Genomic DNA, 19346 nt, shown 5'->3' with positions numbered 1-19346 from the left:
CGGTTGTACCTACCAAGGAGAATAGGTGGATGGGGTCTGCTGCAAGTGAGACAGACTGTGGAAAAAGAAGAAATACATCAACAATAGCTCTGAGCAAATGCTTCAAGCAGTTACACAAGAGGGTCTTCTGAAAGCAAAAGGAAACAAATGTGATTACAAAAAGGAACAGCAAAATAACTGATATGTGCGCTGGAAAAATAAACCTTTGCATGGTCAATTTCTTAGAGATACTGAGGACAAAATTGACTTGAACAAGACGTGGCAATAGCTACAATATGGATATATTAAAAAAGAAACAGAAGAATTTATTTTAGCAGCTCAAGAACAGGCATTACAAACTAATATAATGAAATCAAAAATTTTGAACATCAATAATAACAGCAAATGCAGATTATGCAATCAGAAAAATTAGACTGTAGAACATCTAATCAGTGCATGCAGCAAGATAGCTCAAACTGACTATAAATACCGCCACGATCAAGTGGCCAAAATAATTCATTGGCATGTATGCAAAAAATATGGCTTTTCTACATCTGATAACTGGTGGCAACATAAAATAGAGACAGTAGTGGAAAATAAAACAGCAAAAATTCTCTGGGACTTTTGAATACAAACTGATTGGCATTTGGAACACAATAGACCTGACATCACAATTATCGAACATTGATAGGTTTAGATTATTGATATCGCAGTACCCAGTGATAACAACATTAACAACAAAGAACTGGAAAAAATTACTAAATATCAAGATCTGGCAATTGAAGGTTGTAGCTTAAACACACTAAAGTTATTCCAATAGTTATCGGCACACTTGGGGCAATTCAAAGAAGCCATCCAACTATTTACAGCAATTAAACATCAACGAAGTGACCCCATATGACCTATAAAAAAACAGCATTACTTAAACAGTCCATATTTTATGAAGCTACCTGACAGACTATTCTTAGATTCTTGGGTAGAATAGAATCTGAATTGTTCTGTATCACCAGTCAAATTGTTGTTTAAATATTTGTTTTTTAAATAATGTTGTTTAAATCTTGTTTTGACTGTGTATCAATTATATGAATAATAATAACAATATTATTATTATTATTACATAACACCTCCAGGGAGTCCAAAGACTCATCGAGGGAGAGTACCTACTCTACAACTCTGTCTCCACTAATTGCAATTACCTTCATCATCTACACTAACGCCATCTACCACCAACCACCACCACTAATACTTTCACAGACAATCACAAACATCCATGGTGGGATTCGAACCTGCAGCCTTTTGGGTGGAAGCGGATGTGCTAACCACTCGGCCACCAGCTTACTCCAAATGATAAATGAAGATAAAGATCTGGAGCAGGAGGGAGGGGGGAGGTATGATGGTAGACAGAGGAATAAAGTTTAGGGATCACAGAGCTATGCAGCTAAGTTGTCACATTGGATAATTTTAATGTTGATGAGAACACTACCTGTAAGACTAGAGGAATAGAGAAGTTATCCTTCCACTATATATGACTTTGATATAACCCTATCTTGCTTACTATGATCAGGTCTGGGTTTCTGTGAAGATGGAGATATGAAAAGATCCACAGGAGGGTAGGTAACCCAGATGATATCTGGCCTATACATATGAGATCAGATTAAAGAAATGCGATCTTCAAAAGTTTAAAAAATAGATGAATGAGGAAGAGATATGACAGAAACATAAAACTTGGTAAGAGAGGACAAAAGCTGATTGATTTTTGTAACAAGCACAATCTCATCATAACTTACACTTATTTTGAGCAAAATAAACCCAGCAAGATACACATGAGAAAGTCCGGATGGAAGATACAAAAATCAATTAGACCAGGGATTCTCAACCTGTACCACTGGTGGTACGTGAGCCACTGTCTTACTGGTACATCTAATATCTTGAATTAAATATAGTGGTATGCCACTGGAAAAGGTTGAGAATCCCTGAATTAGACTATATTGTAATCAGTAAACATTACTTCAATGGAATACGGAACTCAAAGGTGACCAAGCGCTGACTGTGGATCTAATCATAGACTGGTCTTAATGAAGATGAATATTCGCCTGAAAACAGTAAAATTTAAAAGAAGTCAACCCCTAAAATGGGATCTGCAAATGGTACAAAATCCAATAATAAAATCAAAATTTAATCAAAATATTTCAGAACTGCTGTCTGCATAATTGCAAAACGAAAATCAACCCTCTCAGTGGAATAGACTACAAGCAGCTATCATATAAACCACATCAATAAACAAAAGAAAGAAAGAAAAAACCATGGATAACTCAAGAGGTAATCAACATTATTGATGAAAGAAGAACATGGAAAAGAGGAGCAAATGAAGAAGAAAGGTTAAGATATAAAACTTTGGATAAAAGAATCAAACAGTTATGTAAAAGATTGAAAGAAAACTGGATAAATAGGCAGTGCACTGAGATAGAAGAATTACAAAATAGGAACAAAACCAGAGAAGCATTCCTGAAAGTGAAAGAACTTAATGGAAAAACAAAACGTACATAGGCTAATAACATCAAGGACAAAGATGGAAACATACTCATTGATAAGGAAAAGATAAATGGAAGATGGGTGGAATACTTATCAGATCTTTATAATGATGATAATGGTAACATGTTAGATGATTCACAACACCTTAAGTTAAACATAACAACAGATACCACTCTACCCATAAGGAGGTAGAACATGTAATTAAGAATCTTCCTAATAATAAATCCCCTGTGTGTGTGATAATATTCCAGCTGAGCTGCTGAAAGCTTTGACTGGCAATAATAACAACTATTTAGTGGAATCCATTCAGGATTCCACTAAATAGTTGTTATTCTGAAGTTTTTACAACAGTTAGTGTAGTTGTTATCCTGAAGTTTTTACAATATCTATCTGTATACCAATTCCAAAGAAACATAATGCACAAAATTGTGAGGATTACAGAACTGTGAGCCTAATATCTCATAAATCTCAAATTATTTTAACCATCTGAAAGAGCCATAAGCGGTGAATTGAGTGAACAACAAAGGCTTCAGAAGAGGAATGGGAACCATTAATGCTATTCTGGAACTAAAAATACTAATAGAAAGATCACATGAAAGAAATAGGAACATTTACATATGCTTCATAGACTTTACTTTCAGAAGGCTTTTGACTGGGTAAAACATAATAAAATGTTCAATATATTAGATAAATTAGACATAGAAGATCATGTACCTTAAGATTATAAAAATGATTTACACCAAACAGTAAATGCAGCTAACTCTGAGACTTCAGAAGTGAAAATAAAAAGAGGAGTTAGATAAGGTTGTATCCTTTCACCAAATCTATTTAATATCTATAGTGAGACAGTGATGAAAAATATTGAAAAACAAAAAACAGGAATTAGTATCAATGGCATAAAATACAACAGTCTTAGATATACTGATGATACCATTCTAATAGCAGAAAACAGAAACAAATTAATCAAATTACTGCAGCAGCTACTAATTGAAGAAGGTAAAGAATTTGGATTAAATATTAATGCAAAAAAAACCAAATCTATGAAAATCTCAAAGGAAAGCAAATCCGAGCCAGAAATATTCATAAACAATATGAAAATTGAACATATAACAGAATACAAATATTAAGGCACCTACTTTACTGCAGATGGAAAGCAAGATAAAGACATAAAAACAATGCATTCTGGAAAAATAAAGATCTGCTCAGAAGTTCTGTGAGTATCGAGACAAAGAAAAGAATGATAAGAACATTAATGTGGCCAATTTTCACATATGGAAGTGAGACCTGGATAATGGCCTTTGAAATGTGGTGCTATAGGAGAGCTCTGAAAATCCCATGGAACATGTGACAAATACAGATGTCCTACAGAGAATGAGAACACAGAGATCTTTATTACAGAAAATGATCCAGAGAAAGATGAGATTGGCAGGACATGTACTGAGAGGTTCAGTAGGACAGAGGATACTAACAGTTTTAGAAGGAAAAATTATGAGAAAAGGATCAAGAGTTAAAAAACGAAGGACATGGCTTGAAGATATAAGATCATCGACAGGATCACATGGCTATGCAGAAACAAAAAGGAAACCCACCAACATAGAGAACTGGAAGGATATGGTGCTGCACCCTCTCACTGAGGAAGCTACATGAAGAAGAGAATTTTACAAGTGAGATTTTGCAGCTCATGACAGGTGAAAAAAGAACTTATGATTATCCTTGGAAATTGAGAAAGAGTGTAATTATCAAAGTACGTGAGGTCCAGGTTGTTCTCATAGTGTCTTGAGTGTGAAATGCATCTTCGGTGAATGAGTTCAAGAAGAGATATGATGATGGGGCAGGGGACAACAAATGTGGGAAATCCGTTTAAATAATAATCCATGTGATAATAGTAAAGATCTTTTAATAAGATCATACTGTTAAAATACAGATTAAATTAAAATGACATGATATAAACAGATATCTGAGACAAATCCCAAAACACAAAAGCTCTTTTGATGAAAGAATCTTTAAAACCATTAGATTAAAAGGGGATAGGAATACGAGTCATTTCTTCTGCATTTGATTAGGTAGAGATACCATAACTTTTAAAGCTCTTTTGATGAAAGAATCCTTAAAACCATTAGATAAAAAGGGATAGGAATGCGAGTTATTTCTTCTGTATTTGAAGAGGTAGAGATATAACTTTAAAAAGCTCTTTTGATGAAAGAATCCTTAAAACCTTAGATAAAAAGGTGGAATTAATATGTTGTAGTTCTTTCTGTAACAGTTCGTCTGAAGAACTTAAGAATGGGCATGATGTAGCAATGTTTTAACAGTTCCAGGCTTTTTGACTAGGAGGGTGATGAGATTTCAGCATGGATATAACAGCCTGTATGAGTCTTCTTCTGAAAAATGTAGGCTACCATCCACTTAGGTGAAAATTCGATGCTAATGAAGTTATTTACGCGAGTTTTCCTCCGGTTTTATAATTCCTTTCAATATGCCAACTCACAGAATTTCATTATTAAAACAAAACAAATTGCTCATGTAATATCTCTACTATATCCTCCTCAGTGGTTATCATCCTACTGTTGTCTCCAGCCAGTATCATCCTTCCATAATCATTCTTTCTTCTATTGGCCATATATATATATATATATATATATATATATATATAGATGTAATAATATTTTTAACTTGGGGATATTGTATATTAGGATAACCAAGTTATTTTATAAACTTGGTTATTTTAACTCCTAATCCCAAGTATGCAAACAATTAAGTTTGCATACCTTACCAAGTGAGTTACCTTTCTTGCTTGCTCTTTGTACTTCTCATGCAACTGACTATTATCTCTCATCTTGTGTTGCTTCCATAATGCCTTCTTCCAAATTGCATGCTTTGCTTCTTCATTTATCCATTTCACACCTGCCTTATTTGATCTCCTGACCTTGGGAAAGCATTTAGACATTGCCTTTGCCAGATAGTTCCTGAACAGGTTCCAAGAAGCACTGATCTTCTTTCCATCCAATTTTTCATTCCATGAAAAATTCGCTCAGAGACAGCTGCAAGCTGTCTCCTGAGTGAATCACCAGCCTTATAGGTCCACATATATCCCATTCTCACAGAAGTCCTCAAGTGATCACTTCATGGTCACTTTCACCAAGAAGGAGATTTAACACCTCAATTACAATAACATTGTTAAATTGCGATTGATAGAATTCCTAAGAAAATTTATTCTTTCATGATTTAACAAGCAAAGAACCTATAATAGAAAATCTGCTTACATCTAAGAGTGTGAGCTACATATATGTGAACAAAATTGTATATATTAAACAAAAGGAAGGCATAACCGACTGAAACGAATGGGCCAGCATATAATCGAAGAATTCCGGGTACCAATCCCAGCAGAAAGAAATCAATTTGAGGGGCAAAGGACGAGTAAAGAGAGGAACAAGCACAGGAGATGACTATAATACGGTACCATGAAATTTTATTGTTAAATAGTGTAAATGAATGATATGTGAATCAAGATCTAAGGACTTAACAAAGATAAAACTTAGGACTGTAACAAATTATAAGTTGTGAAAGTTGTGATAACCTTAAGATGTGTGAATACAAGATGATAATGTATGTTTACTAGATTTTAATTAAGAGAGTTATGAGGACTTTATGTGTGAAGTGATATTGAACAGCTCAATTGTTAATCCTACCTGAGCTATGAGAATTTACTGTTCGTATTTCATAACTATGATAGCACATAAATTTGTAGTTTAGAAATTATCTTTCCCAGACTTCCATGAACTGATATATGTTAGAATGTCAAATATATCTTTTGCTTACTTCAATTGTTTGTTAGTATTATCCGATACATAACTTGCTAAATATGCGAACCTAAGCAGGAGATTTGAGTAGTGTGTCTACGGTCACGATTGCACGGTTGTTAGTCACTGAGGTATAGCAGGGTGTTCACTTCTTGTTTAAGATTTTTTCCTTTAAACTAATTGTCCTAAGTGGCACAGCGAAAACAAATAAATGTCTTAGGATTTCATGAGAAGAAGAACCTCAGAAGCTTTGTTACATTTGGATTTTGGCTCTACCCCAGGGCAATTCCCTTTGTACTTAGATAGTACCACGTGACACCAAGGGGCGAATAAACATAAAGGGCACAGATATCAAAGTTATTAAGAAAAGTTGACACAATAACATCCTCTGATGAGATAATCAAATCCAAGACAAACCCTTTATTTTCTGTGTACCCTCTGTTACATGCTGCTAAGGTAATTATCCCTAAAAAAAAAAAACAAGAAATTCATTCTATTTACCCCAAGATGCTGTCCTTTCATTCAAATCTATATTATCATAATTAAAATCACCATAATCATCACCAGACCAATTTGCCTATATATTTCTTTCTCAATGCCCTTTGTTCACCTTCATCTCACTACTTCAAAACTACTGACACTATTTCCTTCTTTCATCTCCACCTTAAATGGGAAAACTCCTCTGCCAGCACTCCTCCTACCTTTCTGCCCGGTCTTTGGATGGATGGATGTTATTTTTTGTGAAAAAAAATAACATCCATCCATCTCTATTCCTGTCAGTATGTCATCTCAATCTAACCATGTTGCACAAACTGCAACAATTTTGAGACAAACATGTTCCATTAATGTTAAAATTTCATTACCTTTATTTTGAATACTTCTGACATTTGTAAACATATATATATATATATATACACACACACACACTAGCTCATTTCTGGTTCTATAACAAGCCTCACCAACCCCACTTTTAAGATATGACACCTCCACCCCTTGGCCACTCTTCTCCGTCATCACTGATCTTACGTCTCCTCAGACCTGTTTGTTTCCCCCACTTCCCTGGTCATCCAACCCATTCTTGTAAACATACACATTTGTTACTGTATTCATCATTCACTCTTCTCAGTGTTTCCCTGTTTGTCTAGCATTCTTAACTCATGACACTCACCTCTTCATTCACAAACTCTTCTATCCTACTTTCCTGCTCTTCCACTTCACTTCTACCACCTTTTGCTTCTTCAGATCTTCCATTTACTTCAGTCATTCATTCAGTTTTCTATTCACTCTTGCAGAAACAGTTTCTCCAGCTAACTCACACCAAAACCATTTAAATGTATCCAATCTCCATTGTACAACTCAATTCATCCCATACATATTCACTAAACAAATTCCATTCTCATCACACAACTCTGCTAGTATCATCATCATCAAATTCCAGCCATGTACCCTCAAGGTGTGTACAGGATATGATAGTATTACATGAAAAAAATTACATTGCTACTAACTGCCTATCTACAATTTTCCTCCAAATCAGTCTATTACTTGTCAAGACTCCAACATTATCAGATCTTATATTTCTATAGTCTAAGGCACTTTGTACCTCATCAATCCACCTATATCTTGGTCTTCCTCTGGGAAGACCAAGATATAGTTCTGCTGCCAACCTGGCAGAGAACACTTGTTTTGCTAATCTTTCTTCGCCCATTCTGTTTAAGTGACCATATCACCTGAGATTAGCTCTGCTAACGCATTCCTGGATGCTGACAATGTCAAGTTCTTTCCCAATATCCTCGTTTTTAATATGATATTGCCATTGATGCCATTTTTTCACGCCTATAATCTTTCTCAGGACTCTCATATCTGCGGTCTCTAGTCTTTGGTCAAGTGTTTTACTTCTGACCCAGCTCTCAGATCCACAAGTTAAAACTGGTTTGAACACTGTCTTGTATACAGCTAATTTAGTGTTCCGACTAATTTCTCTCTTATTCTACACGTATTTATTCAATTCACTTCCCACCATACCAGCTCTGCTGTTTCTGTTGTCTATTTCTATATTTAATTTACCATCTTCACTAAAAATCGTGCCTGTGTAGCTGAAATGTTTTACTTGTTCCACAGATTCTCCATTCACAACACAGCTGACATTTTCAATGATTCTGCCTATTTTAATTGTCTTTGTCTTTTTACTGCTGACCTTCATACCATATCTATTACAACAGTTATTCAATTTAGTCAGAGAATCTTGCAGACTTGAAAAGGATTTATTTAGAAGTATAACATCATCTGCATAAAGCAAAGAGCTGACATTAACATCCCCAATTTTGATATCATGTTTAATACCACTTTCCTTCATAATGTGATCCATATAGATAATGAATAACAGAGGGGATAATGTACATCCTTGTCTCACACCAGATTTAACATTAAACCATCTTCCTGTACTTCTTTCAATTCTAACTGCTGACTTACAACTCAAATAAAAACTAAGTATTGCTTGATATAATGTCCCACTGACACCGTATAACTGCAGCATATTGAATAGCTTCTCTCTTGGCAGCTTGTCATATGCCTTTTCCAGATCAACAAAACTTAAACACAGATCTCTGTTATGTTCCCATGCTTTCTCGACTATTTGTTGTAAAGTGAAGATCTGATCCTAGCAGCTTCTATTTCGCCTGAATCCAGCTTTTCTTCCACAATTCTTCTCAACCGTTTCTCAAGTATACTTGCATAGATCTTGCCAGGAACACTCAGTAGGGAAATACCTCTGTAATTTTCACATTCAGTTTTATTTCCCTTTTTATATATGAGTACTATGAGAGCTCTACTCCAATCATCAGGAATTCATCCCTCTGTCCAGGCTTTCTGAACTATGCAGTGCAGCCACTGTAAGACTTTTATATCACCATACTTCAGCATTTCTGGTCGAATATCATCTACTCCTGCTGCCTTTCCACATTTCAAGCCTCTGATGACTTTTCTACTTCAAGTATGGATATGTATTCCTGACTGCATGTCTGATCAGTGTTTTTTACGACTGTGCTGTCATCAGTGCTTGTTTCATTTAGTAGTTTTTCAAAGTAATTACTCCATACTTCAAGGATATCTTTTTCTCCTGTTTTCATGTCACCTTTATCATCTGTAACTCCTTTTACAGCACTCTTTCCTCCATTCCTAAGCTTCTTCAACAACCTCCAGAATATTTTGCCACCTTCTTGATATTTATTTTCTATATTCTTGCCAAAGTCCTCCCATGACTTTTGTTCAGCTAGTGTTACACAGTGTTTAGCATTCTTGCATTTGTCTCTGTATTCTCTAAGAGCACAAGCTGACTTATTTGCCAGGAAATTTTGATATGATTCCTTCTTTTCCTTCACTGCCTTTTTAACTTCCTGTGTCCACCATGGAGTTCTCATTTTTCTATCCTTGCAGACAACTTCACCACATGCCTCTCTAACTGAATCAATCAGGGCTTTCTTCAAGGCTTGCCAGTGAATCTCCAAGGTTTGATTCCTGTTCTCAAACTCTTTCATTTTTTCTTCAATAATCTTTGTGTATTTAAGTCTACAATTCACATCTGAGAGCTGCTCAACTTTTATTCACTTTAAAACTTTCTTACATGTTATTCTTTTCGATATGAAATTCAATTTTATCCTGCTCAAGACTAAATAGTGATCACTTCCAATTTCAAATCCTCTGTACACTCTGGTGTCCTGCACCAGGGAGAAAACATCACTATCAACAATAACATAGTCAATGAGACTTTTCTTATTCCTTGCCTCTTCTCTATGTGAATTTGTGCACATTTTTATGTTGGAACATGGTGTTAGTAATAACCATTCCATGTCCTGAGCAGAAATCCAACAGGTATTTGCCATTATTATTAGCTTTGCTATTTTCTCCCAATTTTCCCCAAATTTTTTTTTGTATATCTCACAATCATTTCCTACTCTGCTATTTAGATCCCTGGCAAGGACCAACTTTTCCTTTTTCATTGTGTCAGTTTCTTTTTCTAAAGCCTCAAAAAATTCCTCCACTTCTACCTTAGTAGAGCCTTCTTTGGGACCATAGGCACAAATAAGTCTCATTGTCCAGTTCCCATACTCATATTTGCCCACATTACTCTACTTGAGACTGACTGCCATTCAAGAAGATTAGCCTCGTATTTTGTGTTGAATACTATGTCTACTCCTTCTTTTCCTTGATTGTCATTGCCTGAATATAACATTTTGTATTTATTGCTCAGAAAGATCTCACCAGTTTTGGTCTTTTTTGTTTCAGTCACCCCTATTATGTCGATCTGGTACTTATCTAATTCCTTGGCTAGGTCCATTTCTTTGCCATTCAGGCTTCTTATGTTGATAGTACCGATCTTTAACTCTGGTGATGTTGAGTTGGGGTTTGTTTTTGTTGGGGCATGAAATTTTGTCATGTTGTACCACCATTTTTTATTTTGGTTTAACCAATAAGAATACAATTTGTTCAGCTAAATCCCAAATTGCCAGCCCATCCTCGTTCGTTCAGTATCCAAGCAGATACCCAACAGGGTGCACCACGAGAAGGTGAGGATTGGATATTAGGTCAGAAGCCCTGGTCGGTTCTCCGCATTCCTTTAAAGGCTATATGGAGGTCTCCTCTCAGTTATACAGCTCTGACCCTTAAACACCCCCTCTGTTAGTATCTTATTCATAATCTTTGCTCACATATCAACACATCACTATCATACCAGGGCAATATGCTGACTACCTTTCCTACCACACTTATCTTTCACTCTCCTTAGCAACCTCCTAATATCTATCCTTACATACTTCTTGTTACCATCCAGATCATGCCTACTACCAATATCAACTCTTTTGCTCACTTCTTCCTCATATACAGTCTTCAATCACTCTGCTCAATCTAACCCCCCCCCCCACACCGTCCACAAGAATGCAAAACTTATGCACCTTCTCATTAACTGCATCTCTGATAATCTAATTCCCATATGTGGCCACTCTTGAATTACTGGTAACTTCTTTCACATTGCCATCTTTTATTTCACCCTTCCTCTCTCTTAAAAAGAGATGTTATTCTCTTCACTTCACAATTGCTTCATCTCTTCTCTCGTCTTCACCAAATCTGCTTTCATATCCTGAATTATTTTCTTGCTGTTTTTCAAGATCTTTACCCTGCCGGTCGTCATTTCATCCTTGCTAACTATTATGCTTATATCTGAAAGTCTGCAGAAACTCTAACTTCAGCATACACTACCTTGCTAATACTTTCAACCACCTCATTTATACTCTCTTTCACATTTCATTTAAATGAAGTTTTAGCAGCAGTTTGTACCAAATTACTTAAATTTATTAAGGATGATTAGCAAAAATAACCTTATAAAAATACATATCAAGTGCTAAAAGAAAAAGTGACCCAATTATTATGTAAGCAGAAGGCAAGCTGTGATGTAGATTAAGTCAAATATTAAAGCAAAAAATTACATTCAAAGACCAAAAGCTATTCAAAACGCTACAGTTGTATCGTGTCAGTGGGACATTATATCAAGCAATACTTAGTCTTTATTTGAGTTGGAAATCAGCAGTTAGAATTAAAGGAATTACAGGAAGATGGTTTAATGTTAAATCTTGTATCAGACAAGGATGTACATAATCCCCTCTGTTATTCATTATCTATATGGATCACATTATGAAGGAAAGTGTTATTAAATCTGACATTGAAATTGGAGATGTTAATGTCAGCTCTTTGAGATATGAGAGTCCTGATTTATGCGGATGACGTTAAATAAATCCGCTACAAGTCTGCAAGATTCCCTGACTAAAATGAACAACTGTTGTAATAGATATGGTATGAAGGTCAGCAATAACAAGACAATGACAATGAAAATAAGCAGAAGCATTGAAAATATCAACTGCATTGTAAATGGAGAACCTATAGAACAAGTAAAACATTTCAGCTACTTAGGCACGGTTTTTAGTAAAGGTGGTAAATTAAATATGGAAATAGACAACAGGATCAACAAAGATGGTAAGGTAGGAAGTCAACTGAATAAATTTATATGGAATAAGAGAGAAATTACTCAAGACACTAAATTAGCTATATACAAGACAGTGTTCAAACCAGTTTTAACTTATGGATCTAAGAGCTGGGTTAGAAGTAAAACACTTCATTAAAGACTAGAGACCGCAGATATGAGAGTCCTGAGAAAGATTAGGGCCGTGAACAGATGGCATCAATGGCAATATCATATTAAAAACAAGGATATTAGGAAAGAACTTGACATTGTTAGCAGAGCTAATCTCAGGTGGTATGGTCACTTAAACAGAATGGGAGAGGAAAGATAAGTAAAATAAGTGTTCTCTGCCAGTTCGGCAGGAAAATCTACCTGTATATTGGAAGACCAAGATACAGGTAGATTGATACAGTAAAAAGTGCCTTAGAAGAGAGAAATAGAAGGTCTGCTAATATTGGAGTCTTAACAGGTAAGAGATTGATTTGGAGGAAAATTGTACATAGGAAGTTAGTAATGATGTAAGTTTTTCATGTAGTACTGTCATATCCTGTACACCTGTTGTGGGTAAATGTCAGGAATTTGATGATGATGAAGACCAAAAGCTGTGAGCAAGTACTAATCAAAAAATTAGAAGACTGGAAGGTCAATTTACAGGAAGAATAATATTACGTGACTCAATGCACTTTAAAAAATGATCAATGTTCATATTTAACTTTTTATACTGATTTTTTTTTTTTTTTTTTTTTAAATTGGGTTGGAGAAAGAATGAAAGTGGCAAAATTTGTAAACTACTCGTGCCAAAGGCTAGTTAATAATATGTATAATTATAAATAAACTGGATTTTACTTGGTCATCAATACAAAGATAATGAAACCTACTAGTTTTGCCATTAATACTTGTGGTTTCTTCTGGATTAAAAATAGATAAAAATAAATGCAAGAAAGGCAAACATGAACTATAATATTAAGAAAAAAAAAAAAGTATGTAGGAACTGTTACAACAAAAAATGAAACAAAACCACATGGAATGTGTAGGTGGTACAAGTTAGCTACCGTTCAGCATTAGGTGCAGATAGTTGGATGAAAAGCTGAAGTCTGACATAGGGAAAGATCTGATAAGTGATTTCCAAATGTCGCACAGGATTAATCCTTGGTTCCTATTAAGTGTACCGTGTAAAAAGATGACCACAATAGATTCTTTTATCTTGTAAGCAGAAAAGTTGTTTTTTTTCTATGTAAGGCATGAAGCTCTTTCACTCAATGTTGTGGTGTGTGTAAAAAAAATGAAAATGCCAGTCTTGAGTTGTCTTCTCTGCTATGGTTGACATCTCCAACATGTTCTGTCTTATTTCAAAATTTCTAGATGTCTGGCATATGTATTTTTAACCCTGAAGAAGCCAGAAGTATTAGTGTCGAAACTAGTAGGTTTTGTTATCAGTTTATTTATAATTATTTATAATAATACAAAATAGATATTTTACATTAGAACAAACAATAAACAAATAGGCTTACCTTAAAGGGATGTCCATATACAGATTCACCATTCATACCAGTGCCTGTTGGATCACCACCCTGCACTATGAAAGACTTAACAACTCTATGAAATATCGTACCATGATAATATTCTTCCATACATAACTGTATAAAATTACGGCAAGCCTTAGGAGCTTCTTTAGACCACAGCTCAATGTCAATGTCACCAACAGTTGTCTGTAGTAAAACCTATGGTCAAAATCAGATTCTATTAGTTATTAATAAATGTATTAAAAAAAAAATTCAATCCTCCATAGCCCAAAAAATCACAGCATTAAAAATGAATGCAGGGGAAACTCCAGCTTAAAACTACAATGAAAGAATTAAAAAATTATAATTCTTTTGAAAAGTGTTCTGGATAAACCATGCATGAAATAAAACATTATTCTTATTATCATTCTACAAGTTTTGCATTCCTTATGGCATAATCAGAGAAAACTAACAACATTCAAACAGCAGAAGATATAACTGTTGGATCAGTCGACAAATATCTGCATATATGCCAGCTCAGTGGACCAAGTGCATCTGCTTTCCAACCAACATGCTAAGGGATTCAAGCCCTACCATGATCGTGGATGTTTCTGATTGGGTGATGAATTTCTTTACCTCATGAGAGAACACTGCCCTGCTTAGTGGAGGCCTGAAGTGACTTGAAAAGTTCCATGTCTGTACAAGCAAGGTTTCCAGACTTTGTTAAAAATAAATTAAAAAATTAACAAAATTGGAAAAAAAAAATACTTAACCCATCCATGGTACTTAAGTACTGTATGTTTACAATCTTTCATGCTATAACATTCATATGTGGTATTGTTGGAATACATGATATGTCTATGACATCCTAATTCTATGTGGTTTAGTTTTTTAATGACCAAAGACCAAACATTGTTTAATATAAGCTCTTCATTTTTGTTATACTAGGTATGATGTATAACATTCTGGAAGTCTCCTTAAACTTATTGATGTAACCACTGTAGGCAATGCACATATCTCAGTTTGTCCCACATCAGTTGGTAAGAATCAAGGTCCAGCTTTCTGTCATACAGATTTTTCCAGAGCAACTAGTTTGTTCAATGTAACAAAGACTCACAATTCTATGATTCCTTTTCAGAATCTTCTATTAATATTCTTCCAAATGTCATGTAAAACTTAAAAATTTCCTAACAAAATTTCTTCGGTCTGTGTTCTTAAACTTCCATTATCTCTCTCTCTCTCTTGTTTTTCTTGTTGCCCCAATATCAAGCACCCTCTATCTCTCTATCAGCTGTCAATCACCCATCGAACTCTCCGGCGAGCATGCAAACTCCTTAATGGGAAGCAAGAAGTTACATATAATGGCTGAAACACTGTCCCCGTTAGTGTAACGAGAATGTCTTTTCAAAACACAACATTTGTTAATTTTAAATTACAATAAAAGGATTGAAAGTAACACAGTTATCAGAATCTAGTAAATACATCAAAATTTCAAATATTTTACATTTCATTTTGACAATAATAATATCAATAACAGCCGATCGCATATGCCGATATATGTGCTATGAAACCAAAACAAATAATATACTAACAGAGAAATAATTGTAAAAAGATTCATAATTATAAATTATGATTATATTTACAACAAAACACCAATGGGCTAATGTACTCTTTAAAGATGAGTCATTTTAGTCTTTCCTCCGATTCTAGATGACACTTGATCTGCAGTGAAAGTGGTACTGCTTACCATCATCAGAATGTTCTTGAAAGGGATAGATATGGCAGTGCTGGGATCGGTGTATCGGGATGCATTATGCTTAATGGATACACCGAGCTACAAGAGCCTGGAAAAAAAAGGACTATAACTGGTGAACAACATTGCAACGAAGTTCTTCAATGTTACATTCAATTGTTCTGTGGTGCTGTAGGCAAAGAATTCATTTTTATGGATGGCAATGCCACAGTACAACGGACACGAGTAGTGGAGATACTCTGGAGATTGAGGATATTAATTGAATCGAGTGGCCAGCATATTCCCCACATCTCAACCCCATAGAACAAGTTTGGGACGTAATAGGGAGACGCATTGCTGCTCAAAATCCCCCTGCAGAAAACAAAAAAAGCCTTTTCTTTGCTCTGAAGGAGTGAGCCAATTTGCCTTAAGAACTCCTGAATCACTTGGTGCTAAGCATGGTACGATGTTGTGAGAGCTGAATGGTAGTTTGGGGTAGACATATTCCATACTGAAATGTCTCTCCACATAGTTTCCTGTAAGCACTGTACATTAATTCGTTTGCTATGTTCTTAGGAAATTTGTAACCTTTGCCAAAAATGTATTGCAATTTAATTTGTACAAAATTTATAACACATTTTTTGTGTAATATAATTTATTGGTATGCTGTGAATAAATTTATATTCACATTTGGTTGAATTTATGAAAATTTTAGTTCATCCTTAGCTTTTGAACACCAGTCAGAGAGAGAGAGGGGGGGGGGGGGAATCTGCTGTATGAAAGTTTTCTGTAAACTGCATAATGAGATGCTCAGAATTCCAGAATTATGTCCAGAAATGCGAAGGAGCTATTGTTTTCTATTTCCACTATATAAAACATCATATAGACATAGGCTGTTCAAATAATCAATTCTTTCATCCTTGTTATTTGTATGCTGACCAAATGATAAATATGCCATCAATGTGCCATTAGGCAGTCCTTTAACGTCTATCTTCCGAAGGAGTTCATGAATAAGTTCACCAGCAGCATCAGGGAAAGTGACCACACAGGAAATTCTTCTTGTTGTTCAAAGTTTGTCACCAAATTAGGGGAAAAAAAAATAAAAAACAAAAACTGCTAGGGAACCTTTCTTTTAAGGTTACACGGTGATCAGTATTCATATTTATGAATTTAGGGACACAAAACAAGAATGTATTTCAACGTGTTGAAATACATTCCTTAGCCACCTGAACAAACAACACAAACGCATCCAATTCACCATTGAAATAGAAAAAAATGCTTGACACACTTGTCACATGTTTTCCTTCAGGCTGTCTCTCCTTCTCAGTTTACCGCAAACCTACACACACACAGGCCAGTACATACACAAAACTTCTTATCACCACCCAACACAAAAACTAGAGGTCATAAGCACCCTTAAACACAGAGCTCAAACCATTTGTTCAAATGAACAAGCTCTTAACCATGAATATGAGACCATCAAACATACCTTCATAAAAAATGGATACAGTATAAAAACCATTCACCATATAAAGATCCTCCACAAAGATACCACTAATAACAAAAAAGATTTCAAGAATGCTATTGCTATACCATATGTTAGAGGCACTTCTGAAAAAATAGACAGAACACTACACAAATACAACATCAAAACCACCTTTAAACCCCCTGAAAAAAATTAAGATACCTACTCAGTTCTTCCAAGGATCCCCTGCCACACCTAGCCCACCCAAGATTGCACATGTAACATACCATACACAGGGCAAACAGGGCGAACCATCCCAATCAGAAAGGATGAACACAAATGACACACATAAAATACCTCCATTTTGGGAAAACCAGCCTTTCTGACCACGCACTCCAAACATACCACAGAATTAATTGGAAAGGTACCAAGTCTCTACACCACACCAAAACCTGGTTTGAGCAGAAATTCAAGGAAGCATGTGAAATGCTCAAACATGATCCAAATCTGAATAAAAATGATGGTCTAACTATTCCAAGAATGTGGAGGACCCATCTACAACCTTCATAACAACCACCTAGAAAAATCTCAATACAAGAAGACTTGGTGAATTTTTTTTTTTTTTTCCTGGACATTCAATAGCAACCTGTACTGTACAAATCCAGAAGATAATCGTAGTATAACAATATAAACTGTATAATTCCAGAAGAATCCTAGTATGAGAGAATTTTAGCAAGTTTATTGTAGTATTTTTTTTTTAATCACTAAAGGGCAGGCTAAGAAAAAAGATTAGTTAACAAAGTAGATGTAATTTACCTGTATAGAGTGCACAGCATGTAGCTTGGTTCTTATACACATGTATCTTCCTGATGATAACCTCAATACAGGGGTCGAAACGTCAAGTTATTATTTTATTATTAATCAGTAAAATAATCTTTTCAACACGTGTGTTTTGTGTCCCTAAATTCATAAATATGACTGCTAGGGAATGTTTGAAGAGTCTACTTTCTGGACAGGTTCCCAAAGCTCCCTCTAATAGTAAGAATTTCAATCTTCTTAATGTTGGTAAAAGCTAAGGTGAAATCAAACTCACGATGAATACTGAATATGAGAATATGAGATACCTAAAAAAAACTAGCTGACCTTTCTGCTTCCCTAAAACTCAACTTATTCCTCTATCAAATCTAGGAGTATATAAAAAAGTATGGTTATGTAACATGCATGTAACACATATCACATATGGTTATGTGATATAACCATATCACATAACCTAGAGCACATACAAAAGAATGAATGGATATGCACCCTTTAAATGGAAAAGACCCAAGTTCAATTCTCATTATGGTGAGAGGAATCTTTATAAAATGAATATGAGATAGCCAATCTCGTGTGGAGGTAGCCGAGTTTTTTTTCATCCTTCAAAAACAAGCAAATAGGCTAGAGAATAGGACTGCACAGTATTACAGTAGATAATATAGTGCTGGCCAGTGGAGTGTGTCATGTAGTGCGACCTCCCACATCAAGTGCTTGGACTTAAGTGTCATGTGATAATAAAGTTCCTTGTTCTTGCAAATTAGCCTACTATTGGCAGACTGGAAGATCAGTTAACATATGTTTAGAACATAAGAAATACATCTTCTGCCACAACTATACAACTATGAACAATGAGGTCTAGCAGACTATGCCTTGAACAATATCCACAGAATTAAACAGAAAAAAAAATTAATATACTTCATCCTAGCAAGCTCAAATGTAAGAGGCTTTTTTTAGAATCTGCAGTTACTCATATAAACTGAATTTAAATAAATATGGTTGTGAAAAACTCTGAAAGATAAGCAAGGAAAATTGTTATTGTTAGGAATCCTGTATAACAAGACTTTCTGAGTGTCCACAGAGGATACTTTCCTAGTTAGTATTTAGATCTATACAGTACACTTTATTTTTGTTGCCTGCAAGTGCATTACAATTCTTATTGCACTTATAAAGATGGTTTTGTGACAAACTATTGTAGGTGTTGAACTATTGTACTCATTTTGAGCATTTCCATTAAATGCTCACAATGAGTTCTACCCAGTATTTTACTAAATGCATAAATACGTGAAGGTGAAAATTATGAAAATAATGTTTTGTTTAGTTCAAGTAAAAACAAGAAGTTAACAACCTTGTGAAATCCCAAGATGTTAGTTACTGATCACATGACTTCCATATACTACAAGGTGTTTGGGAGTCAGTTGATTAGTAACTAACAAAGAATTTAAAGTGTTTCCAAGGTACACAAGGCAGATGAACCTTCATGTCCTATTTGAATGTTAGAGATTCATCTACCTCT

At 35.0% G+C, this 19346-nt stretch overlaps 1 protein-coding gene across 1 annotated transcript in view; it reads right to left on the bottom strand.

The window, feature by feature from the left end:
- Positions 1-19346, bottom strand: part of LOC150098009 (spliceosome-associated protein CWC27 homolog) — a 243340-nt gene that overhangs the window by 202061 nt on the left and 21933 nt on the right. The window contains exon 2 of the mRNA XM_090406212.1: positions 13830-14039. Within this exon, the coding sequence (XP_090262338.1) occupies positions 13830-14039 (210 nt within the window). The remainder of the gene's footprint in view (positions 1-13829; positions 14040-19346) is intronic.

Source organism: Typopeltis vanoorti, chromosome 16, assembly GCF_054136105.1.
Source record: "Typopeltis vanoorti isolate ZY-2024b chromosome 16, IOZ_Tvanoo_1.0, whole genome shotgun sequence".
Classification (NCBI taxonomy): Eukaryota; Metazoa; Arthropoda; class Arachnida; order Uropygi; family Thelyphonidae; genus Typopeltis; species Typopeltis vanoorti.
Note: the sequence above shows the minus strand (reverse complement) of the source record. Positions and strands in the feature narration are given on the sequence as shown.